This window comes from Bubalus bubalis, chromosome X, assembly GCF_019923935.1.
Source record: "Bubalus bubalis isolate 160015118507 breed Murrah chromosome X, NDDB_SH_1, whole genome shotgun sequence".
In the NCBI taxonomy this organism is placed as follows: Eukaryota; Metazoa; Chordata; class Mammalia; order Artiodactyla; family Bovidae; genus Bubalus; species Bubalus bubalis.
In genome coordinates, this window is record NC_059181.1 from 668966 (window position 1) to 696840 (window position 27875).

The window sequence follows — 27875 nt, forward strand, 5'->3', positions numbered from 1 at the left end:
GGAGTGTTTTCTTTGCGCCTGATTAGACAAGGCCCATCGCCACTGGAGCCTCTTCTCTTTGCTTCAAGCCAGCTGGTTGTGAAGTTGAGTCACACGTACAAAACCTGTTCCCAGCCACCCCGTGGGGGACGTGTGCGAATGAATGGGGCTGTCACCTGGACAGATGGACTCATGAACGGACCACCCCAGGAATATGTACACCACATCCCAACTGATAGCAGGGTCTCACCATCCACGTGTCCCCGGTAACAGATGCACCTCTTGCCTGCTGCAGGATGTTCATAGTAGGGGGCTCACAGGAAAATGGGGGAGGTGGAGGAGAGGTCCACGGGCACTCTGTGCCTCCGGCTAGGTGTATCTGAAAAGCCAAACATGTGAAAAAATAAAATGCATTAGTAATAATCCACCTGCCAATGCAGGAGACCCAGCAGAGGGAAGATCACCCAGAGGAGCGCATGGCAACCCACTCCCGTGTTCTTACCTAGAGAATCCCGGGGACAGAGGAGCCTGGCGGGCTGCAGTCCATGGGGCGGCGGCGCGTCAGACACGGCTGAGCGAATGAGTGCACGGCGGTCATAGGATGTCATTATTGAAGCCGGGAGGGAGAAAACAAACAGCCGATATCTACAGAGCGTTATCAGGGTCTTCTGCAGCAAAACCCGCAGAGTTCTGCAGCAGAGTCGGTCTTTTAGGTGATGAAACCCAGAAGTTAAGACAGAAAAGTGAGACTTCAGGAAATGTCGTTTGTGGGCGGAACCACAGTACAAACCGAGCCGCTGCCAACTTGCACAGTTTCCAGCTGTGTCTCTCTGTCTCTCTCTCTCTCTCTCCCAGACGAGCTCCCAGTGGCAGTGTCTGACTGGCTAGGGCCTCAGGGTCCCGGAGAGCCCCGTCTCTCTGTCTGTCTGAGACACGGGGCGATGGCCTCTGCAGTGGGTGGTGCCTGCTGGTTCTGGGGGCCACGCTAGGCACCCCTGGTACTTCTGTGGGTGCTTGTGCCGCGTCAGAGCTGGAAAAAGCACATGGACTCACAGATTCACGGGCTCCGCGCCTCCTCTGTCTCCTCCCCTGAGTCGGGTCCCACACATAATCCTGCAGGGCTAGGGCAGGTCACACCCTTGCTGCTGCTGCTGCTGCTGCTAACTTGCTTCAGTCGTGTCCGACTCTGTGCGACCCCACAGATGGCAGCCCACCAGGCTCAGCCGTCACTGGGATTTTCCAGGCAAGAACACCGGAGTGGGTTGCCATTTCCCCCGGAGCCTCTGGGCCAGAGCAGACGTTTTCCAATCACATCTTCATCTACTTCTGCCTCATTGACTACGCCTTTGACGGTGTGGCTCCCAACAAACTGCAGAATTCTTAAAGGGATGGGAATGCCAGACCACCTGACCTGCCTCCTGAGAAACCTGTACGCAGGTCAGGAAGCAATAGTTAGAACTGGACATGGAACAACAGACTGGTTCCAAATAGGAAAAGGAGGATGTCAAGGCTGTATATTGTCACCCTGCTTATTTAACTTTATATGCAGAGCACATCATGCGAAACACTGGGCTGGAAGAAGCACAAGCTGGAATCAAGATTGCTGGGAGAAATATCAGTAACCTCTGATATGCAGATGACCCCACCCTTATGGCAGAAAGCGAAGAACTAAAGAGCCTCTTGATGAAAGTGAAAGAGGAGAGTGAAAAAGCTGGCTTAAAACTCAGCATTCAGAAAACGAAGATTATGGCATCCGGTCCCATCACTTCATGGGAAATAGATGGGGCAACAGTGGACACAGTCTGGTGGGCTTCAGTCCATAGGGTCACAGAGAGTCGGTCACGACTGAGTGACTAACATTTCATAGCAAACGGGTGTGAGTCATTCCTTAGGGAGAGATGGACTGAAAGTCCGGTTAGTTCATCCCTCCCTCTGCCCCCAGGCCCCTGGGGGACACAGACCCGGACAAGAGCCAGTCACAGCCTCTGGCAGAGCTTCCGAGCTGAAAGGGAACCAGCTCCCAGTGGATGCAGACAATGCTCTAAGGAGATGCCAGTTTCCCAAACACGGGAACACCGAGCCAACAGCCCAGTGACCCCTGACACCCCGACACCCCCGACCAGAAGATGCAGGAAAGCCAAGTGGCCATTTAGCCCCCTGCTGCCTTTTAGCAGCAGGAACCTTGGGAGGTCAATTAAACAAAACAAAAAAAAAACTGAGGGTCAGGCTACATGCTTGAGAGAGAACACGGACTATGTTAAGATACTTCCTGTTCTCTGAGATGATGATAACGACGGCCGGTCACTCAGTGACGATAAAGGCTCTGCTGATAAGAGATTATTTCTGCAGTTGCTGACCTGGGGAGCCTCCATTTAAAGAGAGAAGGAGAGAGCGTGTTCGTGGGGAGGACCAGACTCAGGCTCTTTGTCATACCTGCCCCCCAAATCCTACATCTAGAAGGGAATTGGGGGCCTCCCCCCACCCAGGAACCTGCTACCAAGGCGTCCAGGACTGCCCACCCACCACGTACCCCGGGTGGGCAGGACAGCGGCTTCAAGGAGCCCCAGATTTGGACAGTCGGGCAAGAACGATTCAGAAAGTTGACGGACCGGTAAGTGGACGGTTCCCCCATCTTTAGGGGGGTTTGCTCTGGCCGGTAGGATCCTCTGACCACGTGGGTTTGTGATGGGACGGGAGATCGGAGTCCAGGAGAGACGGCCTCATCCCGGGGGAGGCTGGAGAAAGGAGCTACCGGGGTGAAGGTCAGGCCACCCGAGCTTCGGGAAGGGAAGGGTGGACACTGAGTCTTCTGCATTTCTGACTGACGTGGCGGGGAGTCACCAGCTGGTGGGGTCTGCCTCCTGTGCATGCCGTGTTATCTGTGTGCGTGCTTACTCACCCAGTCGTGTCCGACTCTTTGCAGCCCCATGGACTGTAACCCCGCCAGGCTCCTCTGTCCATGGGATTCTCCAGGCAAGAAGCCCCATGGACTGTAACCCCGCCAGGCTCCTCTGTCCATGGGATTCTCCAGGCAAGAAGAGTGCACTGGGTTGCCATGCCCTCCTCCAGGGGATCTTCCCGACCCAGGGATCGAACCTGGGTCTCCCCCGTTGCAGGTGGATTCTTTGCCGCTAGCATCAGCTGGGAACCCCACTATCTACCTGTGAAAGATTTCCTTTGCAGGTGTCTTTAAGCTATGAAGTCCTCGATGGTTTTGTTCTCACGGGACAAGACGCACGGGACTGATTTCCACTCCCATCCCCTTTGGTCTCGCTGGGGACACAGACCCTCGGTGGGGACACAGCTCCCTCTGACCCGGCTCCTGGTGACGCCCAGTGAGGGTATGGGGGGCGTCTCTTCCCCGGGAAGCACAGAAATGAGATCACCTTCACTCTGTCCTCATGAAAGTTGACAGAAGTGGCGGGGAATGTCGGCCTGCGCTCAGAAGCAAGCGAAGCTTTTTTTTTAACCTCCTAACCGCGCGGCTCGTCGGATCTCAGATCGAACCCAGATGCTCCGCAGTAAGCGTGTGGAACCGTCATCGCTGGACCACCGTCAGATTCCCCCAGGAAGCCTTTCCATGCCTTGCTCTGAGAAGCATCTGGGAGCCATCGGTAGCCAGTGGGGACTTTTAGGTTCCTTGGGTGGAAAAGCAAATGGCAAGCCACTCTGGTATTCTCGCCTGGAAAATTCCCTGGACGGAGGAGCCTGGCAGACTACGGCCCACGTGGTCACAAAGAGTCGGATACAGCTGAGCATCCACACACACGTGGGAACCACAGGAAGAAAGTGGATGGGCTCCAGACTGAGTCCATCTTCAGAACTCATTTCATGACGTTTCCTTGTTTTCGGGGAGGTCAAGATGCGGCGGTTATGTTTCAAAGTGTCCCCGTCACGACTTAGAAATACAGATGGAAAAAAAAAAATACAGATGGATATGTTTGTCCACAGATAAGAAGTGAGGGGCTTCCCTGATGGTTCTGTGGATGAAGAATCTGCCTGCCAACACAGGAGACACGGGAGGTGTGGGTTCGATGCCTGGGTCAGGAAGATCCCCTGGAGTAGGAAATGGCAACCCTCCCACCTGCAGTAGTCTTGTCTTGGAAATCCCATGGATGGAGGAGCCTGGCGGGGCTACAGTCCATGGAGTTGCAAAGAGTCGGACACGACTGAGTGACTAAGCAGAAGAGGTGAGGGTCTGGGACTTCGCTGGTGGCCAAGTGTCTGAGATTCCGCATTCCCAATGCAGGGGCCGTGGGTTCCAGCCCTGGTCAGGGGACTAGACCCCACATGTGGCAACTAACACGCAGCTCAGCCAAATAAGGAAGGAAAGAAAGAAGGAAGGAAGGAAAGAAATGAGCGTTTGGAGCAAAAATGGCCCGGGAGGCAGTTGACTTCGTGGAGATGTTCAGGAAACAGGTGGCGGGTGAGGCGATGATGGTCAGAGATGTTTCAGGGGACTTCCGCGCACACGGAGATGAATTTGTCTCCAAAGGAGGTTGGCAGCCGTCCCCCAGAAGAAGCTGGAATGCCAAGGGTCCTTGCGCCCCATGCGGTTGGTGGCCTCCTGGCTGCTATCAGCTCCTCCTGCAAAGATGTTTAATTGTCGGGCAGGTCGACTGCTGCTTCCCTCCTGATCACCTCTGTGCAACCAGCAAGGGCGTGCCCATCTCTTTGTGTTCATAGAGTCATGAAGACATCAGAGGAAACAAAAAAATCTACTCAAGTGCACAAAACCCAGCCCTGTAATCACCAAACATAAAAAGAACCTCCATCAGAATATTCTAGGACTTCTTAGAGACTTTTTTTTTTTTTTATTGCTGCCCTGGTGAAAGGAACAGTTTCCTCAAAGGGGAGGTGTTTAGTAGCAATCAGCTGATCTTCCTAAGGCATGGTTTATCCCCTAGGTTGTTGCTGGGAGTGTTCCTACTTGCAGGGGCCTTTGCGAGCAGAAGAAAATGGAAGAAACGGGGTGCCTGACTCAGGGATGGACAGTTGCCTCGTGCCCCAAAGTGGATGCTGTGGACCTAGCATCCACATCATACATCCCTTCTTTTCACTGGGGGGGTCACCTCCCCAGACCCTCACTGACCACTTAGGAGAGGATCAGCTTAAAATACTATGGATTAGCCACTCCCGAGTATACCTCTCAGCAGCAGTAATGTGGACCAGTGGTAGTGGGCTGAGGGGAGAAAAACAGGTTGGGTAGAGCCCAGAAAGTGTTTCTTTAATCCCAGTTTGCTGAGACTTGTCATCATGAATATACGTTAAATTTTTTGATGCTTTCGATAGAGTTTCAAACAGAAGTTAAAAGGGAATCTCACATTGATGTATGGCAGAAGCTAGCACAAAATTTTGCAAAGCAATTGTCTTCTGGTAAAAAACTTTAGAAAAATGGAATCTGATCATGCCAGCTAACCCAGAGGTGTACAAGCAGGATGATAACCTCACACTGTGCTCTGATGGAATATTGCTGACCACATAGGGACATATGAACAAACCAAAAACCCTTTAGAGAGGTGGAAGAGGTGAGGCCACCAGTGAACAGAAGAAGGGATGTGTAATGAGAATGCAGGCCTGTGGCAGCCACTTTGGGATATGAGGCAACATTGTCTGGCCCCGAGCCAAGTGCCTTGGGCCTGCCATGTTTCTGTACTCACAGAGGCTCCGGCAGCTAGGTTCTGGTTCCCAACGACTGCCTGGAGGTTGTGCTAAGAAGGAAATCCTCCTGCGTCGACTGGAATCTTGTTTTCTGAACTGCTGTCTCCTGTCTGGAGGTTTAGGTCCAGCTTCAGATCTGCAGCATGGTGGTCCTGCTGGATTTCGTAATCCTCCTGGTACTCCTGAACTCAGCACGCTCCAAGGTCCTGGGTAAGTGCCAGCTAGGCTTCCAACGCTGGGGAGTCCGTGATCTGGTGAGGGCTGCCGCCCTCCTAACCCCTGAAAGGACAAAGTCTCTCATGACCTGAGTACCTCCCACCGCTGCTAGGTGAAGGGGGTCTTCTTACAAATCATTCTAGAGGTGGGTACCTTTATCATTCAGCAGAATCAGGGACTCAAAGGTGAGCAAGCGTCGTACAGCTCCAGCCCCAAATCCTAAAGTCAGCTGGACTGTCAGGTTTGCTGCCGATATTAGGGTTGTTGTTCAGTCACTCAGTTGTGTCCAACTCTATGACCCCATGGACTGCAGCACACCAGGCTTCCCTGTCTTTCAATATTTCCCAGAGCTTGCTCAAACTCATGTGCATTGAGTCAGTGATCCCATCCAACCATCTCATCCTCTGTCGTCCCCTTCTCCTCCCGCCTTCTATCTTTCCCAGCATCAGGGTCTTTTCCAGTGACTCAGCTCTTCCCATGAGATGGCCAAAGGATTGGAGTTTCAGCTTCAGCATCAGTCCTTCCAATGAACACCCAGGGCTGATCCTTTAGGATGGACTTGTTGGATCTCCTTGCAGTCCAAGGGACTCTCAAGAGTCTTCTCCAACACCACAATTAGAAAGCATCAATTCTTTGGCGCTCAGCCTTCTTCACAGTCCAACTCCCACATCCATACATGACCACTGGAAAAACCATAGCCTTGTCTAGACAGACCTTTGTTGGCAAAGTGATGTTTCTGCTTTTAAAGATGCTGTCTACCTTTGTCATAGCTTTTCTTCCAAGGAGCAAGCGTCTTTTCATTTCACGCCTGCAGTCACCGTCCGCTGTGATTTTGGTGCCCAAGAAAATAAAGTCTGTGACTGTTTCCATTTTTACCCCATCTATTTGCCATGAAGTGATGGGACCGGATGTCATGATCCTAGTTTTTTGAATGTTGAATTTTAAGCCAGCTTTCCATCATTGAAAATGAAATCCCCTGAAAATCCCTGGGAAGCCTCTCTGTGAAACAGGCAGAGAAAGAAAACAGTCTTCTTGTGAAATAAGCCCAGAACCAGAAGGAATTGTGCATTGCAGGCAGCTCGCTAAAGAGGTCACGCAGAGGGAAAGATACCTCACCTCATGACAGAACCAAGTCCAACTCATTACCTGACGTGAGACGCTCCAGTACTTTGGCCATCTGATGCCAAGAGCCACCTCATTGGAAAAAAACCTCTGAAACTGGGAAAGATTGAGGACAGGTGGAGAAGGGGCGACAGAGGACAAGATGGTTGGATGGCATCACCAACTCAATGGGCATGGGTTTGAGCAAGCTTCAGGAGTTGGCGATGGACAAGGAGGCCTGGTGTGCTGAAGTGCGCGGGGTCACAAAGAGTTGGACACGAGTGAGCGACTGAACAACCCTTTACCTTCAGTGGGTTTGCCATTTGGAGCTAGGTCCCGGCTATAGCTGGGTTCTCTCCTCCTGGCAAACTGGGGAGGTGGGTACACCTTTCTTCCAGGGTCACCTCTGTCCAGAGGTTTTATTTAGCCAGTTAAAAGATTTATATGCATTCGAAAAGGTCAAGCAGAGAAAAGAGCAGGTGAGGTGGGTGGTGAGAATGTCTTCGTTCAGGGCAGGCTTGTCCTGACAGGTGGTACCTGTCCAGCACCACCTCCTTCACTCCAGTCCCCAGCTCAAAGGGGACTCTCCGGGACACTCTGTGGTGGCACCCCCAGACACACACACACCTCACCTGTCCCCTCCTCCATCCTGAATGCCCAGAAAGGGGAAGCCGCTCAGTTAAACCAACACACCATGCCCTGCCTTTACATCCGCGCCGAGAGCATGGAGCTGTCCGGCTCCTACGCATCCTCTGCAACAATTAACTTCTGGTTCTTCAGATTATCATGATAGGTACCCATAACTGTAGCACCGCTTCTCAAGTGGCACTAAAAGAACCCGCCTGTCAATGCAGGAGACACTAGACGCTTGGGTTCCATCCCTGGGTGGGGAAGGCCCCGTGGAGGAGGGCACGGCAACCCACTCCGGTATTCCCGCCTGGAGGATCCCATGGACAGAGGAGCCTCGCGGGCTACAGTCCACCGGTTCGCAGAGAGTCGGACACGACTGAGCGACTGAGCACAGCACACAGCTGATCTCATGGGGATAACGCGGTGCTTCACCGAAGTTTGGGTTTGCGTCCCTCTGATGATTCACGGTGCCCACCATCTTTCACGGGCTCCTGAGTGTCCCTGCATAAGAGAGAAAGAAAGTGAAGTCGCTCAGTCGTGTCCGACTCTTTGCGACCCCATGGACTCTGCGACCCCTTGTCCATAGGATTTTCTAGGCAAGAGTACTGGAATGGGTTGCCATTTCCTTCTTCAGGGAATCTTCCCGACCCAGGGATCGAACCCAAGTCTCCCACATTGCAGACAGATGCTTTACCATCTGAGCCACCAGGGAAGTCCCTGCGTTGTTTACGTTAAAACAGCTCGCCTAGGTATTTCCCTGGTGCTTCAGTGGTTTAGGACTCCTCCTTCCAATGTAGAGGGTGTGGGTTCAATCCCTGGTTGGGGAGCTAAGACCCCCCACATACCCTGTGGCCAAAAAGCCAAACATAAAACACAAGTAGTATGGTAACAGATTCGATAAAAGACAGGAAATAAAATGGTCCCCATCAGAATAAAATAGCTAATTCCAGAGAAAGGCCGATACTGTGCGGTGTCACTTAAATGTGGCATCTAAAAAATACAAGTGACCACTGAATGTAACGAAAAAGAAGCCTCCTCCCAGGTGTAGCAGACACATTAGTGATTCCCGGTGTGGAGACGGAAGTGGGGGTGGGCAAGACAGGGGCAGGGATTTATAAGAGGCAGGAGATCAAACTATTAGGTATAAAATAGGGAAGACATGAGGATGGATTGTCAAATGCAGGGAATACGTCCCACGGTTTATAATAACTGTAAATGAATTACAACCTTTAAAAGTGGTGACTCGCTACGTTGTATTTACATAGTAACATATTGAGAGGTTGTTGCTGAACCAGGGAAAGACACCGGGATTCTTGGCCTCAGGACAAGAATTCAATCCGAGGCCAGAGACGAGGCTTGATTGCTCAGAGCTTCTGTGTAATACAGTTTTATTAAAGTGTAAAAGAGACAGAGAAAGCTTCTGACATAGGCATCAGAAGGGGGCAGAAAGAATACCTCCCTGCTAGTCTTCAGCTGGATGTTATATAGTTACTGCTGCTGCTGCTGCTAAGTTGCTTCAGTCGTGTCCGACTCTGTGCGACCCCATAGACGGCAGCCCACCAGGCTCCCCTGTCCCTGGGATTCTCCAGGCAAGAACACTGGAGTGGGTTGCCATTTCCTTCTGCAATGCATGAAAGTTAAAAGTGAAAGTGAAGTCGCTCAGTCGTGTCTGACTCTTAGTGACCCCATGGACTGCAGCCTACCAGGCCCCTGCGTCCATGGGATTTGCCAGGAAAGAGTACTAGCAGTCTGCTAGTTAAAGGAAGGAAATGTCTCAAGACTCAGAGAATGGCATCAGGCCCCTCACCCACAAGATGCATGTTAAGATAATCTTGGCACCAGCTGAGTCATCCCGGGTCATAAACCTACTGACGTGAATCTGGAAGAAAGGCAGATTCCCATACAAATATATGGTTTCATTAACATAGATTAAGAGAACAATATCTGAGTCTAACATGCTGGTTTCTCAAGTCAGTTCTGAGCCATTAGGCGGAACTGACCTGAAGACAGAGTCTGGGGTAAACAGATGGTACATTAACGTAGCTTAAGACAAACATTTCCGTAAGAAAAACGCATTGGTTAGCTCAAGGTTTGAGAAAAGTTAAGTGCAGGTGGAACGAGGTGTCCTTCTGGCAACACAGTATTTTAGGATAAACCTCTTTTTAAATTTGTATAGAGAAAGGAAAAAATATATATATCACTAGTTTTTCTCCTCCTGCCGCTTAAGAGAGAGATCAAAAATCTCTGATACTTGCAGCCTCTTTCCTCTGATCGGAAACCCCGGCCTTCCTGCCTATTACCCTCTCAATATTATACACATATCTTAGATATATTGCATTCTCATATATTGTGTTATATTTACAGTTATATTTACTTATATTTAAATCTATGTGTTATATATTTGTGTTATATTTATTATATAATATATTTAACACAATAATATACAATATGTTATATAATATAGGAAATAGAATTAATAATATAATACATAAATATAAAGATATATATTGCTTATTTATATATTATGATATAAACATAATGTTTATATACTATACATTTATTTATACATTATAATATATTCATATAATATATTTGTGGTCACTAAGTGATGTCCGACTCTGCGACCCCAGGGACTGTAGCCCGCCGGGCTCCTCTGTCCCCGGGATTCTCCAGGCAAGGATACTGGAGTGGGTTGCCACGCCCTCCTCCAGGGGACCTTCCCGACCCAGGGACAGAATCCACGTCTCCTGCATTGCAGGCGGATTCTTTACCGTCTGAACTATCAGGGAAGCCCTGATTCTCCCTAACTGTCTTTTTGTTCTGTGTTTAATCACGGCAGGACAGAAGGAATCTCCTATTGTAAACCTGAGTCTGGATTCAAGGAAGAAAATCCTCAGCTGGAATTCCCGGAGAATCGTGACTCAGCAAACATGTACGATAGTCACGCCTCTTGACCCCGACACCAGCCAAGAGCCGCAGGTGGGTGCTCATGGCTCACGTCCTGTGGGTCTGTCTGCTCCCTGTCAGTCTTGAATTCCCCTGTAAAATGCCTCTTGAGCCTCTCGCTCTTTAACGTTCTTGGCTGGGAGGAAAACGTATTTCCTCCATCTTCTTCGGTTCAGTCATGGGGGTCTGCAGATGAAGTGGACAAAAGCCAGATTACCAGGAGAAAAAGCATCCCAGTGCATTCACTTTCTCTCTTTTTTTTTGGTCACACGGCACCTTAATTCTCCTCCCAGGAATCGAACGCACGGCCCCCCTGCACTGCAAGTCCCAACATTTCTAACTTTTACATAAACAAGGCAGAAAAGACGAGGTGATCGGACTAGGGAGTCTGTGTGGCTTTTTAACAAAAGGTAATAAATTACAGAAATGTGCGAGGACAAAGAAAATGCGATTTGGGTTTCTGGGGCTGAAAAACTGTGGGGGAACGATTAAGAAATATGTAAGGGGACTAACGGAAGATGAAGGTGGTTTTAAGTTCCTTCAGTTAAACTTCCTTTAACTTCCCTAAGTTCCTTGCGGTTGGGACTCTCGGCTTTCACTGCTGTCTTCAATCCCTGGTGAAGGATCTGAAATCTCACAAGCTGCCACAATGCAGCGTAAGAAAGAAACAAGTTATGTTATGAGGTCACCCTGAAGCTGCTTCCCCATCTAAGTTGGTAAAGATCAACCTCCTCCGTCCCATGTGGAAAAGATCGGATGTGCATGCGACCTTCACAAAGGGAGATCTATGCCTGCTTTTGTGCAGATAACAGCTGGTTCTGCATTTATTGATTCGTAACTGCCTTTAGCTCTGAATAATCTTTAGGCCAAAGTGGCATGTTTTGGGGATCCCCAAAGCATGAATTTGAAAAGATGCATGCACCCCAGTCTTCGCAACAGCACTCTTCACGAGAGCGAGGACACAGAAGCAAGCTAGGTGTCGACTGACAGATGAATGGATAAGGAAGATGCGGCAGGGATATGCAGCGGAATATCACTCAGCCGTGAAAAACAACCAAGAACTGCCATTTGCAGCTACGTGCATGGACCTGGAGGCTATGATGCAGAGTGAAATACGTCAGGCCGACAAAGGCAAATATTAGACGATATCGTTTGTACGTGAAATCTAAAACAGACCATGGACTGGTGAATATAGCAAAACAGAAGGAGACTCGCAGATGCAGAGACCGAACTAGTGACCAGTGGGGAGAGGGAAGTGGGAAGGGGGAGATAAAGGAAAGGACTCAGAGGAACAAACCGCTATGAGCTAATAAGCTATCAGGATATAGGAGACAACACAGGGAACCGGACCAGTGTTATATTGTAACTAAAAACGGAGTGTGTGCTCGCAGCCTAAGTCGCTTCAGCCACAGTGAAGTCTCTGCGACCCCGTGGACGGTAGCCCCACCAGGCTCCTCTGTCCATGAGATTCTCCAGGCAAGAAGACTGGAGTGGGGTACCATTTCCTCCTCCAGGGGATCTTCCCCACCCTGGGAAGCCCCGAAATGGGATTTTATAACCTTTAAAAATTGTGAACCACACTGTTGTACGGGTGAAACGAATCTCACGTTGTCTGTTAAGTGTACGGCGGACGGGGGTCCTCGTGAGGGTCCCCCACCCGACCCCGAGTCGCTGGAACAGCCGCGGGACTGAGTCCGCTCGCGGGACTGAGTCCGCTCGCGGGACTGAGTCCGCTCGCGGGACTGAGTCCGCTCGCGGGACTGAGTCCGCTCGCGGGGAGCCCGCAGCGCAGGCTGTACGTTCATACTCGCTTCTGCCCCCTGCAGGTCAGAAACGACACCTACTTTTGCACGTTTCCCAACGCCGTCCTGCACAGGGGCGCCACGCTGACCGTGAACGCCACCTCTGACGGCCAGGACTTCTCGCACCAGCTGGCCTTTAGCAACCCAGGTGACGTCTCCGCGGCCGCTGGGCACGTTCCCGACGGTGCCCGGCGTCCGCGTGGCCGGCGGGGCGCTGGTGATGACTCGGCCGGCAGTGAGGGTCTGGATGTCTTGTCTTCCCAGGCAAGGAGGGCTCCGGAGCCCAGAACCTCTCCTGCGTCATCTACAACATCCGACTCATGAACTGCAGCTGGACGCGGGGCCCGGCCGCCCCTGCAGACGTGCGGTATCAGCTGTACTCCTGGACTTCTCTGTAAGCCTGGCTGGGGTCCTGATGCTGAATGCTGGGTGAGCCATGGGCTTGTCCCATGTTCCAGGGACTCACAGGGGTCCTGATGCTGAATGCTGGGTGAGCCTGGGCTTGTCCAATGGTCCAGGGACTCACAGGGGTCCTGATGCTGAATGCTGGGTGAGCCATGGGCTTGTCCCATGGTTCAGGGACTCACAGGGTCCTGATGCTGAATGCTGGGTGAGCCACGGGCTTGTCCTAAGGTGCAGGGACTCACAGGGTCCTGATGCTGAATGCTGGGTGAGCCGTGTGCCCCCCATGGAGGAGGGACTCCCTGGGGTCCTGATGCTGAATGCTGGGTGAGCCTGGGCTTGTCCCATGGTCCAGGGACTCACAGGGTCCTGATGCTGAATGCTGGGTCAGCCAAGGGCTTGTCCCATGGTCCAGGGACTCACAGGGGTCCTGATGCTGAATGCTGGGTGAGCCGTGGGCTTGTCCCATGGTTCAGGGACTCACAGGGTCCTGATGCTGAATGCTGGGTGAGCCACGGGCTTGTCCCATGGTCCAGGGACTCACAGGGGTCCTGATGCTGAATGCTGGGTGAGCCATGGGCTTGTCCTAAGGTGCAGGGACTCCCTGGGGTCCTGATGCTGAATGCTGGGTGAGACATGGGCCCCCGTGGTGCAGGGACTCACAGGGGTCCTGATGCTGAATGCTGGATGAGACATGGGCCCCCGTGGTGCAGGGACTCCCTGGGGTCCTGATGCTGAATGCTGGGTGAGACATGGGCCCCCGTGGTGCAGGGACTCACAGGGGTCCTGATGCTGAATCCTGGGTGAGCCGTGGGCTTGTCCCATGGTTCAGTGACTCACAGGGTGCTGATGCTGAATGCTGGGTGAGCCGTGGGCTGGGCCATAATCTGAGGCCTCAGACTGGAGCTTTGCTGTGCTTCAGCACTCAGTCGTGTCTGACTCTTTTTGACCCCTCGGTCTGTAGCCCGCCCAGGCTCCTCTGTCCGTGGGATTCTCCAGGCAAGAATCCTGGAGTGGGCCGCCACGCCCTCCTCCCGGGGACCTGACGCTAAATGCTGCGCCCGTCCCATAATCCAGAAATGTTTCTTCTGAGACTGGAGGACATCAGTCTACAATGTCCAAACATCCAGAGAGGAGAACACCCGTCTCCCTTTCTTCCTCCTGCTGCCCAGTGCTCCATGTTTGAATCCCACTGTGGTCCCAGAGTGTCAGGACGTTAGCAATTTTGTATTATTTTTTAACAGTTGAAGTATAGTTGAAACTGAAGTAGAATAGTTTCGAGTATACAGCATGCATACATACAGACACAACATGTATATATATATGTGTGTGTGTGTGAGCTTCCCAGGTGGCGCCAGTGGTAAAGAACTCTCCAGCCAATGCAGGAGATGTAAGAGATGCGGGTTTGATCCCTGGGTTGGGAAGATCCCCCCGGAGGAGGGCATGGCAACCCAGTCCAGTGTTCTTGCTTGGAGAATTCCACGGACGGAGGAGCCTGCCGGGCTGCAGTCCATGGGGTCTCAGAGAGTCGGACATGACTGAGCCACTGAACGAGAACAATCCCGGGAGGATACACACTGCTTAGCTGCTCCTTGATGTCTTTTTTGGACGCCACAGGCATGGAAACGTGTCTGAGTGCACCCACTACATCCTTGACTCGGCCGGGACGCGCGTGGGCTGCCATTTCGACGAGCTTGGCGAAGGCCACACCACGGACGATTACTTCTTCCTGGTGAACGGAACCAGCAGCGACACAGACATCCAGTTTTTGGATTCTCCTAGCGTGAACGGCCCTAGCCTGGGTAAGACGGTTAATAATCGCTCCCCTTGTATTCGTCTGCTCCTCTGCCAGCCGTCTGCTTCATGGCATTTGCATTTGTCCCAGGGCTCTGGAGGCTGTGTGTTGCGTTCCTGACTGGCCTCAGCAGGATCCACATTAGGGGTGAAAGACCCTGATGCTGGGAGGATTGAAGGCGGGAGGAGAAGGGGACAACAGAGGAGGAGATGCTTGGATGGCATCACCGACTCGATGGACATGAGTTTGAGCAAACTCTGGGAGTTGGTGATGGACAGGGAGGCCTGGCGTGCTGCAGTCCATGGGGTCGCCAAGAGTCGGACACGACTGAGCGACTGAACAAGAAGCAGAGACACAGAGAGGGAGACAGAGGGGCGTAACTCTCCCTTGGGGCGGGATGTGTCGGCTTGCGTTGCATGTGAACAAAGTGGACCGACGGACGCAGCCTTGGAAAGCATTCCTTGGAAAGGAATTCCTCTCTGGTTAGGGGACCAAGTGTCCTTCTGGGGGACTCTCCAACGTCACAGAGTCTGGTTCCAGACAGACCATCCGCTGGCTTGGCCAGAGTGTCTTCCTTAAGGTGGGCCCGTGGGTGACTTCAGGCGCATGTGTGTTTCGCCACTCAGTCGTGTCCAGCTCTCTGTGGTGTGCAAACTGCGTGGAGGTGTGGAAGTGTCTCAAAAAAACTGAAAACAGAACTAACGTATGACCCAGCAATTCCACTCCTGGTTATATATCTTAAAAAAATAAAACGCCGAAAACACAAAACTGAAAATACTGGTTCGGAAAGATCACACGAACCCCAATGCTCATAGCAGCGTGGTTGACAATCGCCAAGATAAGGAAGCCATCTAAATGCTCATTACCTGGTGAATGGATAAAGAAGATATAGTGCATATATATAATGAAATGCTGTGCTAACTCGCTTCCGACTGTCAGCGACCCCATGGACTGTAGCCCATCAAGGCTCCTCTTGTCTGTCTCCAGACAAGAACACTGGAGTGGGTTGCCATTCCCTTCTCCAGGGGAATCTTTCCAACCCAGGGATTAAACCTATGTCTCTTAACATCTCCTGCGTTGGCAGGCGGGTTCTTTACCACTAGCGCCACCTGGGAGTCCCACAATGAAACACTGCTCAGCCATAAAAAGAAAAAAAAAAAAAAGATTTAAATTCTGCCATTTGCAACAACGTGGATGGGCTTGTAGGGTATCATGCTAACTGATATAATTCAGACACATAAAGACGTGTGGTTTAATCACTGAGTCGTGTCCAGCTTTTTGTGACCCCGTGGACTGTATGTAGCCTGCCAGGCTCCTCTGTCTGTGGGATTCTCCAGGCAACAATACTGGAGTGGGTTGCCACGCCCTTCTCCAGGAGATCTTCCCGACCCAGGGATCGAACCATGTCTCCTGCATTGGCAGGTGGATTTCTTACCACTGAACCCCCTGGGAAGCCCAAGTGACTCCAAGACTTGACACCGAGTCTGGCTGCTTGGGTGGTCCATGTAGATGCTGGGTGAGTCTGCTTCCCGCTTGTAGGGTGTCCCGGAAAAGGCGAGGGATGTGCCCAGAGAACATTCTCCTGATGGCAACCCACTCCGGTGTTCTTGCCTGGAGAATCTCCCTGGACCAAGGAGCCTGACGGGACCATAGTCCACGGGGTCACAAGGCGTCGGACCCCACTGAAGCGACTTAGCTCGCATGGCAGAATCTCTGCCTGGGGCTCCAGCGAGTCTGCAAGGTAGAGGCAGAGGGCGGGGGTGGGGGGTAGGGGGGCGTGGGGGGGCGGGACCCGGCCAGGAGCCGACAAGCCCAGAATGCGGGCTCAGCCGGCCTGAGGTTTTGCTTCCTCAAGAGCAGGGTTTCTCCGGGTTTTACGCAACAGCACGGGAATGGGCCCAGGTTAGCGGGGGATGTCCTTCCGCTGCCTCTCACCCACTCGACTCCTGCGGGTTGCAGGTTTGTAACCCTGCTTCCTGTTTGGGTCTCTTCTCAGAAAAGTATAACCCGCCTGCGAACCTCACCGTCCGGGACAACGTATCGCATTACGTGATTCGCTGGGATGCCCCCGCCATGAGGTACAGCCTGTCCAATAGCGTCTTGCGCTATGCCCTGGACATCCAGAAGATGGTGAGGACCTGGGCCCTCGTGGAGAAACACGGACTGCCTCGCCTCTGCTCCTCTCGCTTTTCGGTCCACCCTCCCCACACGCACACACACCCGGACGTCCCTCTTTGCCTCACGAGTCTCTTCTCTGCTTTTTCCCTTACTGTCTCTTTGTCCTAAAAGTGCCGCTCATTCCTCTTAAATTTTTTAAATTTCTTTTATTTTTGGCTGCGCTGAGCCTTTGTCGCTGCACGTGGACCTTTTTCCCTAGTTGCAGACAGCGGAGGCTGTTCTCTAGGGTCGGCAGTTTCAAAGCGCGGGCTTACCTGCTGCACGATACGCGGGATCTTCCTGGACCGGTGATCGAACCCATGTTTCCTGCATCAGCAGGCTGAGCGTTAACCACGGACCCCCACCCCCACCGCAGGGAAGTCCGTGCGCATTCATTTTTGACGACGTTCACTTACGAACTGTTTTTTTTGTTTGTTTTTTTCTGCCATCGATGTTCTTGGTGGTCGTACCTAGGAAACCGGTTAGCGTCGCCCGAGGTCATAAAGATGGTGCTTGTGTTTGAGTCTCAGGGTTTCGTGGTTCTAGCGGTTCCGTTTAGGGCTTTCATCCACCTCTGCTGTCTGCCTCTCTCCACCCCGTGGAAGGCAAGTTCCCTCAGAGCAGGGGCTGCAACAACAAAAATCAACGTTCATTCATTCCCCCACACAGCTCACATTCTGAAAGGTAGCATCTTTCCTTCCCAAGTGGATAGAGGAAAGGCAAAAACAGGAGAGAAAACCTTCTCTGGGGGAAAAAAATGTGTTCCTTCTTTTTCGTTTTGGCTACACATCTTTTTTGGTCTTTGTTCCCGACCAGGGATAGAACCCTTGCCCTCAGCCGTGAAAACACATAGAGTCCTAAGCGCCAGAACACCGGGGTTGCTGTGCTTCAGTCGATCATAGATAGGGTCAGGGAGACCCCCTGGAGAACTGCATGCACAGAGGAGCCTGGGGGCTGCAGTCCATGGGGTCACAAAGAGTCAGACACATGTGAGCAACTTAGCCCTCACTCCCAGAAGCTTTTTGCTTTCAGCTTGATAAGAGAAACTCTGAGAAGCCTCTTTTAAATCCCTGCGTCTGTGGAAACGCGATTATCTCCAGCTTAAAATAATCGTCACAGCGCTCCTGGGATTCCCAGGGGGTTCTCGCGTTTGCAGACAAAACCAAAAGGCCAGGCACTTAGCATCTCTCCTTTGCTTTCTCTTTACAGGGCAGCTTTTCTAAGAGAGAACCCGTAAGTATGCCTTCCTTTCTCCGCTGCATCCGTGCTTGGGTCATAGGTGCTCAGAGTCCCTCCCTTGGCGGGCAGGGCACTCAGCTCAGCCTCGGGTCCCTCTGTGCCCCTGTTTAGGGGTCACCAGGCTCTGGTGACCGATGGAAAATTTGCGGTCTCCCAGACACCTCTGACTCAGCTCAGGCAGCCTGGTGTCATCCTCCTCATGGACGGAATAACATGGTGGTCCTGAATGGGCCTCCTTGCCCCTTCTGAGCCCCACACTAGGGAGCTGAAAGGGTCCCTGTATAAGTCAGGTCCACCGAGAACCGCACAGCACGACTTTATTCGGAAACGGGGTCTCTGCAGAGGTGATGAAGTGAAGGGTCTGAGATGAGGTCCTCCTGGATGGGGGTGGCCCTAAACCCAGGGACAGGGTCCTTATAAGACACAGAAGAGGAGAGACACGGACACAGAGGAGAAGCCACGTGGAGGCGGAGGCAGAGACGAGAGGGAGGCGGCCACCAGCCCAGGGACGGTCGCCTGGAGCCCGCAGAAGCTGGAAGAGGCGGGAGGACCCTCCTCTGGAGACTCTGGACGGGGCTCAGCCCCAGATCTGTGGGGCCACCAGGCACCCCCAGGCCACACCCCCCTTTCCTCCCTGACCACCCAGCCTGTCCCGACTCACAGGTCCTAGAAGAGCCCCAGGGGGCGACCAGGGACTGCCATGCTCTGACCCCCACCGGTAGGAAAAGGCCCGTCCAGTGTGTGAGTGTGTGAGAGGCGTCCATGGGCTCAGAGCCTGGCTGCGCCCTGCACGTCCCTGCCCTACCCTGAGCCCTGTGTGTAGAATCCTTTTGCTTTTTTTTCTTTCAGCAATTTCTTTAAAGCATTTTTATTTTATTTCTTTATCTTGGCTGTACTACGAGGCACGCAGGATCTTAGTTCCCAGGCCAGGGATCGAACCTGCATCCCCAGCAGCGGAAGTGCAGAGTCCTAACGACTGGACCACCAGGGAAGTCACCCCTCTGTGTAGACTCAGAATAACCGCAAGCCCACGTCCCAAGGGCATGGGGCCTCTGCAGCAGGCCCGGACGCGGACGGACAGCTGAGTGTCCTGATTGTTGTTGTTCAGTCACTCAGTCGTGTCCAGCTCTTTGAGACCCCACGGACTGCAGCACACCAGGCACCGCTGTCCTGTTATCTCCCAGAGTTGGCTCAGATTCATGCCTATCGAGTCGGTGATGCCATCCAGCCAACTCATCCACTGTCGTCCCCTTTTCCTCCTGCCCCCAGTCCCTCCCAGCATCAGGGTCTTTTCCAATGAGTCAACTCTTCGCATGAGGTGGCCAAAGTACTGGAGTTTCAGCTTTAGCATCAGTCCTTCCAATGAACACCCAGCACTGATCTCATTTAGGATGGACTGGTTGGATCTCCTTGCAGTTCGAGGGACTCTCAAGAGTCTTCTCCAACACCACAGTTCAAAAGCATCAGTTCTTTGGTGCTCAGCCTTCTTTATGGTCCAACTCTCACATCCATACCTGACTACTGGGAAAACCATAGCCTTGACTAGACGGACCTTTTGTTGGCAACGTGATATCTCCGCTTTTTAATTCTCTGTCTAGGTTTGTCAGAGCTTTTCTCCCAAGGAGCAAGCGTCTTTTAATTTCATGGCTGCAGTCACCGTCTGCAGTGATTTTGGAGCCCAAGAAAATAAAGTCTGCCACAGTTTCCATTTTCTATGCACCTGTTTGCCATGAAGGGATGGGAGCCCCAGATGAGAGACGGCAAAGCCCCTTCGGGCTCCCACAGTGGGCTAGGAGGGATGGACCAGAGGCGGCAGGTCCGCTGTGCCCCCAGCTGTCAGGGGACACACCCTCCACCTTCTCCGTGTTTCCAGTCTGGTATCCATGGCTGTCACGAGGTCCTTTTTTCTTTCAAAGGTTTTTCTAAGCAGACAATATAAAAACAAGTACAGACTGCCCCGCTCTGACGTGACAGGAGAGCACACCGTCCGCATGAGGGTGCAACATGTGCGATTTCAAATCTGGAGTGAGTGGAGCTCCATGCACCGTTTTGGTGAGTCTCCCAGAAACACCCGTAGATGCTGACATGTGCCTGGTGGGGGATAGGAATGACCTTTCCTTTGAGTCTTGCTGTCCGATCCTCCTTTTCTTTTTTTAACAGTTTCTCTTTTATTTGAAACCAGTTCACCTTCATTTCTGTTGTTCAGTTGCTCGTACACACCTCTTTCTCTCACCCTTGACATTTCACAATTACGCATTCATTCCTTTGGCTATGCAGTGCAGAACTGAAAGTTAATATCCACTGACAAGGAGGGCATTGTGCAGTATTAATTGTGCCTTTGTGGAAAAGTAATTGCTGTATCATCTTTTGAGAGTGGCAAGGGGGGAGGTGGGAGATTTGTTATTTAGTTGCTCAGTTGTGCCCGACTCTTTGTGACCCCATGCACTGCAGCACGGCAGGCTTCCCTGTCCTTCACTATCTCCCAGAGCTTACTCAAACTCACATCCATCGAGTTGGTGATGCCATCCAACCGTCTCATCCTCTGTCGCCCCCTTCTCCTCCCGCCTTCGATCTTTCCCAGCGTCAGGGTCTTTTCCAATGAGTCGGCTCTTTGCATCAGGTGGCCAAAGTATTGGAATTTCAGCTTCAGCGTCCGTCCTTCCAGTGAACATTCAGAGTTGAGTTCCTCTAGGATGGACTGGTTGGGGACAGTGACATACAGTAGGCTGTGGTGGGTGCAGGATCCCAGAAGAATAGATTCTTTGGTGCCATCCTTCTCAAATCCCTGGGGTCCCTCTGTCTGGAAGTTCCCCCCTCCTCCTCTCCAGCCCTGCTTCTGCCCCCACATCCCCCGCCCTGTCGTCCGATACCAGGGATGGGCAGGCAGGGCCTGTGTGTGCCAACCGGAGCGCCCAGTCACTCCTGGCCCTCTGCTTGTCTGCCCACCAGGTGTCCCAGAGGAGAATTTCCTGGTGGTCTCAATCGGGCTGGTGGTGGGGGCCACGGTTTTGTTTGGCATGGCCCTGATGTTCCTCTGTAAAAGGTAAGACACACACACACACCCCAAATAAACTCGAAAACGGCAGGTCAGAACCCACACACAAAAGGGCCCACGTTCTCACCGCAGCCCCACGGAGTGGCCGGAATCCCAGACTCGGAATGCAGCGTGGAGGTTGCTCAGGGTGGAGGGGTTGGGAACAGGGAGTGGCTGTTATTAAGGGGCCTGGGTTTCGACATTGGTCTGTCGTGGGACCTAGTCACGGCACAATTTAATTTTCCTGTGTTCCTAGGGGTTGCGTGGTTAGTGCCAAATGCCCTCTTGATTTAGTGCCTGAAGGAGTGAACTTTAAAAAGAGGCTTCCAAGAGAGAGGTGAGGCCAGGGGTCTCTGCAGATAACACAAGCCTGAGCGGAAGATGGGTCCCGAGCACGTGGCTGGGCAAAGCGAGCGCCCCACTTAGGGGGCAGTCCCTGGCGTCACGATCCAGAAATGCCTGCCACGGGACCCTGCAGGCGCAACCGAGGGGTGGTGGAGGCCGGCCACGGCCACAGCCGCCACACGGGGGCGGCAGCGAGCTGCTCGCCTATTTCCAAGCCAAAGGCGGGAGGAGAAGGGGGCGACAGAGGATGAGAGGGCTGGATGGCATCACCGACTCCATGAACTTGAGTTTGAGCAAACTCCGGGAGATGGTGATGGACAAGGAGGTCTGGCGTGCTGCAGTCCATGGGGTCATGAAGAGTCGGACAGGACTGAGCGACTGGACTGAACTGAGAAACACAGGGCTGGACTGTGTTCCCAGGAGAGACCCGGGCTGTGTGGCATAAAATGCAGCTGCAGACGCAGGCTCTGCCCCCTTTCCTGGCTGCCTCCTCACACCTGCGCAGGTGTATTGAAAGCCAGGGGACCCCCACCCCCACCCCCACCCCCGCAGTGTCCGGAGAAAGGCTGCCCATGGGAGACCCAAGGCAGGGGGCTGCCGCGGGCGTGCGGAGGGCAGTTGAGGGCGTTTTCGTATACACGCTGGATGTGTCTGGAACGTTTCATTCACAAGGACCAGAATCAGTGATGGGGTGTCTAGGGGCTCTCATATAGAAGGCATTCTGTGAGGACACACGGGGGCTTCCCAGGTGGCCCTAGTGGTAAAGAACCCACCTGCCACGGTAGGAGATGTAAGAGATGCAGGGCCGATCCCTGGGTGGGGAAGATCCCCTGGAGGAGGGCGTGGCAACCCACTCCAGTATTCTTGCCTGTAGAGTCCCATGGACAGAGCAGCCTGGCGGGCTACAGTCCACGGGGTTGCAAAGAGTCGGATATGACTGAGCGACTTCAGAGTACGCACACGCGCACACACACGCACACGAGGACAGGGGGCGTCCCGGCGGTGTTTGTATGGCATCCAGGAGGCTTTGGGGCCTGGAGAGGGGACACTTGAGGGTGCTCAGAGGGGCTCCGGTCCCTGGAGGGTCTTGAGGTCACATGCTCGCCGAGTTTGCGCAGACATGCTGGTGGAGTGGCTGGAGCCGGTCCCGAGGCCACCTGCCTCTGGGTTTCTGCTCTGGTTGCCACGTGGGGCCTGGGGTCCAGGGCTCCTCGCTCGCGGGGGACAGGGTCTCCTGTCTCAGCTGTCTGTCCTCGCGGGCCCGCCCCGCAGTCGGGGCCGAGGCGGGCAGCTGCGTCAGGCGGTGAGCGGTCCCCAGGACGCCCGGCCTCCCTGCCCAGACCCCTGAGGGCGCCCCTAGCACCGACCCGCCAGCTCGGGACGGTGGCCAGGGCCGGCCACGTGGGCACTGGGCCTCACCGCGCCCCGGGCGAGGAGGGAGAGCTCTTCGGGCAGCGCTGTCCGCCCCCGGCCCGCGTTCAGCCCTGAGGCCGGCCGCGCCACATGAGGAGCCGGCCTCGCCACGGGGCTGTGGGCACTCGGACAGGACAGGGCCCCTGGCAGCTCTGAGGCTGGGCCGCAAGCGTCTCGCGTCTCTTCCCGCCAGGTTCTCCCTGAAGAAGAAGCTCTTTCCGCCCATCCCGCGGGTGAAGCAGGAACTCGCCGGCGCGTTCCTGGCCAGCCTGGAGGTGAGCGAGGCCGCCTCCCGGGCGCCGCCTGGGCTGGGAGACTGGCGCTCGGAGACGCGGGGCGCGGGCGCGAGTGTGGAAGGCTGGCTTGGGGCTGTCAGTGCCCCCAGGAGGGCAGGGCAGGGGGAGGGAGCGGAGTGTGCAGGGAGGGCAGGGGGAGGGGAGGGGGAGGGGAGGGAGGGAGGGGCCTAGGGGAGAGGCGGGGCCTAGGGCAGGGGAGGGGAGGGGAGAGGGAGGGGAGGGGCGTGGAGGGGCCTAGGGTGGGGAGGCCCTGGAGGGGAGTGTGGAGGGGAGGGACCTAGGAGAGGGGAGAGGCCTAGGGGAAGGGAGGGGCCTAAGGCGGGGGAGGGGCATGGAGGGCCTTGGGGAGGGGTGGGGCCTAGGGCAGGAGAGGGGCGTGGAGGGCAGTGGGGAGGGGAGGGGACCCTAGGGCAGGGGAGGGGTATGGAGGGGAGGAGCCTAGGGTAGGGAAGGAATGTGGAGGGGAGGGGCCTTGGGCAAGGGAGGGGAATGGAGGGGAGGGGAAGGGAATGGAGGGGAGGGGAGGGGCCTAGGGTTGGGAGGGGCCTAGGGCGGGGAGGGCGTGGAAGGGAGTGTGGAGGGGAGGGACCTAGGGGAGGGGAGAGGCCTACGGGAAGGGAGGGGCCTAGGGCAGGGAAGGGGTGTGCAGGGCAGGGCCGAGGGCTCATGCGGTGGCGGGGACACGGGTGTCCAGCTGCCTGCACCCACAGCTGCTTCTGCAGCAAAGTAGAGAAAGTGATACAAGGCGACTTATCTCCACGTGGGAAACTGCAGAGCTTGGGTTTTGTGCCTTTCTGGGGTCGCCATGGAAATCGCGGTACGCTCACCTTGGGATTTTCCGAGGAGTGGCATCTGCAAAGACCGCATTTCCGATCCAGGCGCCCCGTGTGCGCTCCTGGGTGGATGCTGAATTTTGGCAGGAGGGCGTCCGTGTGACTCACGAGCTCCCGCCCACCCCCCACCCCACGGTGGCTGGAGGCAGGGACCCTCCCGGGAGCAGCTCTGTGCCCCTGACTTCATCTCCCCATCCGCCACACGTGTCTCCATCCCCGTGAGAAAGCAGAGATGCCCCTAAAGCACAACCTGCGTTCTGAACCCAGAGCCATTTCCCCAGGAAGCCCCCTCCCCTGCTTCCAGTGCCTGGGTTTCTTCGGTGGAGCCCGTTGACTCCAAAGCAAAAGTTTTGCGTTTCTTGATCTGTGCGTGACCAAAGTGACCATGGTGCTTAGTGCTGTTGAGATAAAGAGATAAAACCACAGATTGACAACGATCTGAACCTTCCAGAGGTCCTGTACTGACCTCACCCCTCTGCCCTGCACCTGTGTGCGTGCATGCTAAGTCGCTTTAGTCGTGTCCAACTCTGTGCAACCCTGTGAAACGCAGCCGGCCAGGCTCTTCTGTCCATGGGATTCCCCAGGCAAAGATAGTGGAGTGGGTTACCATGCCCTCCTCCAGGGGATCTTCCCCACCCAGGGATCGAACCCAGGTCTCCTGCATTGAAAGGTGGGTTCTTTACCACTAGCGCCACCTGGGAAGCCTCCTGCCCTGCACAGGCGAATCCCAGGTCCTTCAAATGTGTGGTCTTGTATGTGGGACTCAGTGGCTTGACATCAACGGTCCTTATTTCCTGGAGGGTGGAGTTGTGAACTTATCACCCCCAGCCCTGACTCTCAGCCTTAGGCCAGCCAGGATCACCCCCTACCTAAACTGGGGAGTGAGGCTCCCCACATTTTCAGTCAGCTACCCACCTGGCCCCCCAGGCCACTGATCCCTCTGGTCACCTCCGTACTTGGGGTCTAGACACACCAACTTGGTGGGGCTGTGGCGTCCACCAGAGGTCACACCAAGACAGGGGAGGGTCTGTTCAAAATCGGGAACTGTCTCTCTGTGATTTCACTGGGAGATGGCAAAGACTCATCCCTCCACCTGGATTGCAGGCATCTCAGAGATGACTGTACCCATGATGTGTTCATTCTTTATTTAAAAAATAAAAACACAGCATTATCAAGATTTCACTCACATTCGTAGAACCCACCCTTTAAAGTAACAGTTTGGGGCATTTAGCAAGTTCCCAACGCTGCAGCCATCGGCTCTGTCTAGATCCAGAACATGCTCATCGCCCCCAAGGACACCCTAGCTACATCACCAGTCACTTCTCCCCTGCCTGCCGCAGTCCCTGACAACCACAAACCCACTTGCTGTCTCCGTGGACTTGCCTGTTCTGGACGTTTCCTATCAATGGAGTCACACACTGCGTCCTTCTGTGTCTGCCTCTCCCACTGAGCAGCGTGTGTTCAGGGTCCATCCCTGTTGTAGCCTGTGTCAGATCTTCTCTACTTTTTATGGTTCTGTAATATTCCACTCTGTGGATGGACCCCATGCTGTTTATCCACTCATCTATCCATCCATCCATCATCCATCCATCTATCCATCCATCCATCATCCACCCATTTATCCATCCATCCATTATCCATCCATCCATCATCCATTCATCATCCGTCCATCATCCATGCATCCATCATCCATCCATCATCAATCCATCCATCCATCATCCATCCATCCATCCATCATCCATCCATCTATCCATCCATCCATCATCCATCCATCCATTCATCATCCATCCATCATCCATCCATCCATTCACCCATCCATCCATCATCCATCCATCCATCCATCATCCATCCATCTACGCATCAATCCATCCATCCATTCATCATCCATCCATCATCTGTCCACCCACCATCCACCCATCCATTATCCATCCATCCATCATTCATCCATCCATTCATCACCCACCCATCCATCATCCATCCATCCTTCCATCATCCATCCATCCATTCATCATCCATCCATCATCCGTCCACCCACCATCCACCTATCCATTATCCGTCCATCCATCATCCATCCATTATCCATCCATCATCCATCCATTATCCATCCATCATCCATCCATCCATCCATCCATCCATCCATCATCTGTCCATCCATTATCCATCCATCTATCCATCCATCCATCCACCCACCATCCATCATCCATCCGTTGATACATGAGCCCTTTCCACCTTCTGGCCATCATGAGTACCACTGATTGGGAGGACCAGGGACTCCAGAGCGTGGCCTCACCTGTGTGCTGTGTCCTTTCTTCTAGGAGACAGCCTCGTGTGGAGGCCACCCGCCATCAGCCTCCCAGGACCCCGAGGACATCTTCACCGTGGAGGAAACCCTGTCGCTGGCGAGTGCACCAGCAAAGATGGGAGGTCCAGCCCCAGCCCCCAACCCTTACGAAAACATCCCTTCTGGGGGTCCTCTGCTCAACCACTAAGAGGACTCTGATTTGACTTGCCCGCCGCCTGCCACCCGATCCCACTGCCTCAGCCTCTGCTACACCATCCCCCACTTCCCCGCCCACTGGCCATCGCTGCACACACCTTTCCCAGTTGCAGGAAGGACCAGCCACCCACCCGTCGCCCAGATGTGCCCTGTAGGTGGGTGAGGATATTGGCAGAGTCCGGCTCACACTCTGGTCCAGGTCGTCCCTGTGAAGATGAGCACCAAACTTGCCCGTAACAGCACAGACTTGGAGACAAAGAAATAAGGGGGTGTCCGGTCTCCATGGGTTCAGGAAGATCCCCTGGAGGAGGGCATGGCAACCCACTCCAGGATTCTTGCCTGGAGAATCCCATGGATGGATGGACTATAAAGAAAGCTGAGCACCGAAGAATTGATGCTTTTGAACCATGGTGCTGGAGAAGACTCTTGAGAGTCCCTTGGACTGCAAGGAGATCCAACCAGTCCATCGTAAAGAAGGTCAGTCCCGGGTGTTCATTGGAAGGACTGATGTTGAAGGTGAAACTCTAATACTTTGGTTACCTAATGCTAAGAGTTGACTCATTGGAAAAGACCCTGATGCTGGGAAAGATTGAAGGCAGGAGGAGAAGGGGACGACAGAGGATGAGATGGTTGGATGGCATCACCGACTCGATGGACATGAGTTTGAGTGAATTCCGGGAGTTGGTGATGGACAGGGAGGCCTGGCGTGCTGCAGTCCATGGGGTTGCAAAGAGCCGGACACGACTGAGTGACTGAACCAACTGAACTGAAGGGTGCCAGCGAAGCAGATAACCTCGGAAAGGATGGAGGCTTTAGGAGAAAGTGAGCAAGTTTCTCCCAATGAATCACCGGCCTCTGTCCGTTTGGGGGGCAAAGGGAGCAGATGCAGAATGAGGACGGAAGACGTCCGGTGGAGCGCGATTCTCTTCCGTGGCGTCTCTGGACAACCACACGTGAAGCATCTCGCTGGGTTCCAGCCACGTCCAGGAGGGACCCGACTCCTGGGCACAGCTCTCTCACGCTCGGTCTGCCGGCCGGCGATGCTAGAGGCAGAGACACACAGCTCCGACAGCGGGAGCTCCCGGCTTCGATTTCCCAGGAACCCCATGAGCTGGTCCCAAGTCCACGGTACAGAGAAACAGGTGTTTCTCAAGAGACGGCGGCCGCTGGTAAGATTTCATTGCGAAACTTCTGCGTTTGGCGCAGCGCACAGGAAGAGCGTCTTGGGAAACGCTTGCGGTGTTTCGAGAAAAGCGAGAAAGATGAGGTCGTGGAATCAGAGAAGGTGCTCGCTATCACTGTGGCCGCGGAGCCTGTGGCCCCGAGATAAGCCGTGCGGTCACTCCAGCGCGTCTCTGGGGTGAGGTGCCGCCTGTAATCACCGGGCGGGAGTGACCGGGAGTGGCCTGGACTCGGAAAGACCGGCTTCTCTTCCGGCATCAGCTCCGGCTGAAGATGGGCTTGGACCCCGGAACACACTGATTGACAGGGATGAGTTTATGAGTAAGTTAAACGTCAGAACCCAGGGA

The 27875-nt window shown here is 54.0% G+C and overlaps 1 protein-coding gene across 2 annotated transcripts; it reads left to right on the top strand.

The window, feature by feature from the left end:
* Positions 1 to 1740: 1740 nt before the first annotated feature.
* Positions 1741 to 26756, top strand: LOC102410433 (granulocyte-macrophage colony-stimulating factor receptor subunit alpha). 2 transcript variants are annotated; one of them, XM_025276044.2, is made up of 12 exons: positions 1741 to 2590; positions 5757 to 5850; positions 10427 to 10566; positions 12360 to 12483; positions 12600 to 12729; positions 14355 to 14539; positions 16529 to 16662; positions 17899 to 17922; positions 19845 to 19980; positions 20878 to 20971; positions 22914 to 22995; positions 26165 to 26756. In XM_025276044.2, exons 2-12 carry the CDS (start codon positions 5784 to 5786, stop codon positions 26336 to 26338), a joined length of 1290 nt encoding a protein of 429 aa, XP_025131829.2. In that variant the 5' UTR covers positions 1741 to 2590; positions 5757 to 5783; the 3' UTR covers positions 26339 to 26756. The 2 variants fall into 2 exon arrangements, with proteins under 2 accessions (XP_025131829.2, XP_025131830.2); XM_025276045.2 differs by having other exon boundaries at positions 5763 to 5850.
* The last annotated feature ends 1119 nt before the right edge of the window (positions 26757 to 27875 follow it).

Bases quoted from the DNA above. Each gene is read 5' to 3' on its own strand.
- LOC102410433 (XM_025276044.2), top strand. From the start codon at position 5,784: ATGGTGGTCCTGCTGGATTTCGTAATCCTCCTGGTACTCCTGAACTCA. The intron at 17,923-19,844 runs GTAAGTATGCCT...TTTCTTTCAAAG, and splicing joins GCTTTTCTAAGAGAGAACCC to GTTTTTCTAAGCAGACAATA. The intron at 19,981-20,877 runs GTGAGTCTCCCA...TCTGCCCACCAG, and splicing joins GAGCTCCATGCACCGTTTTG to GTGTCCCAGAGGAGAATTTC.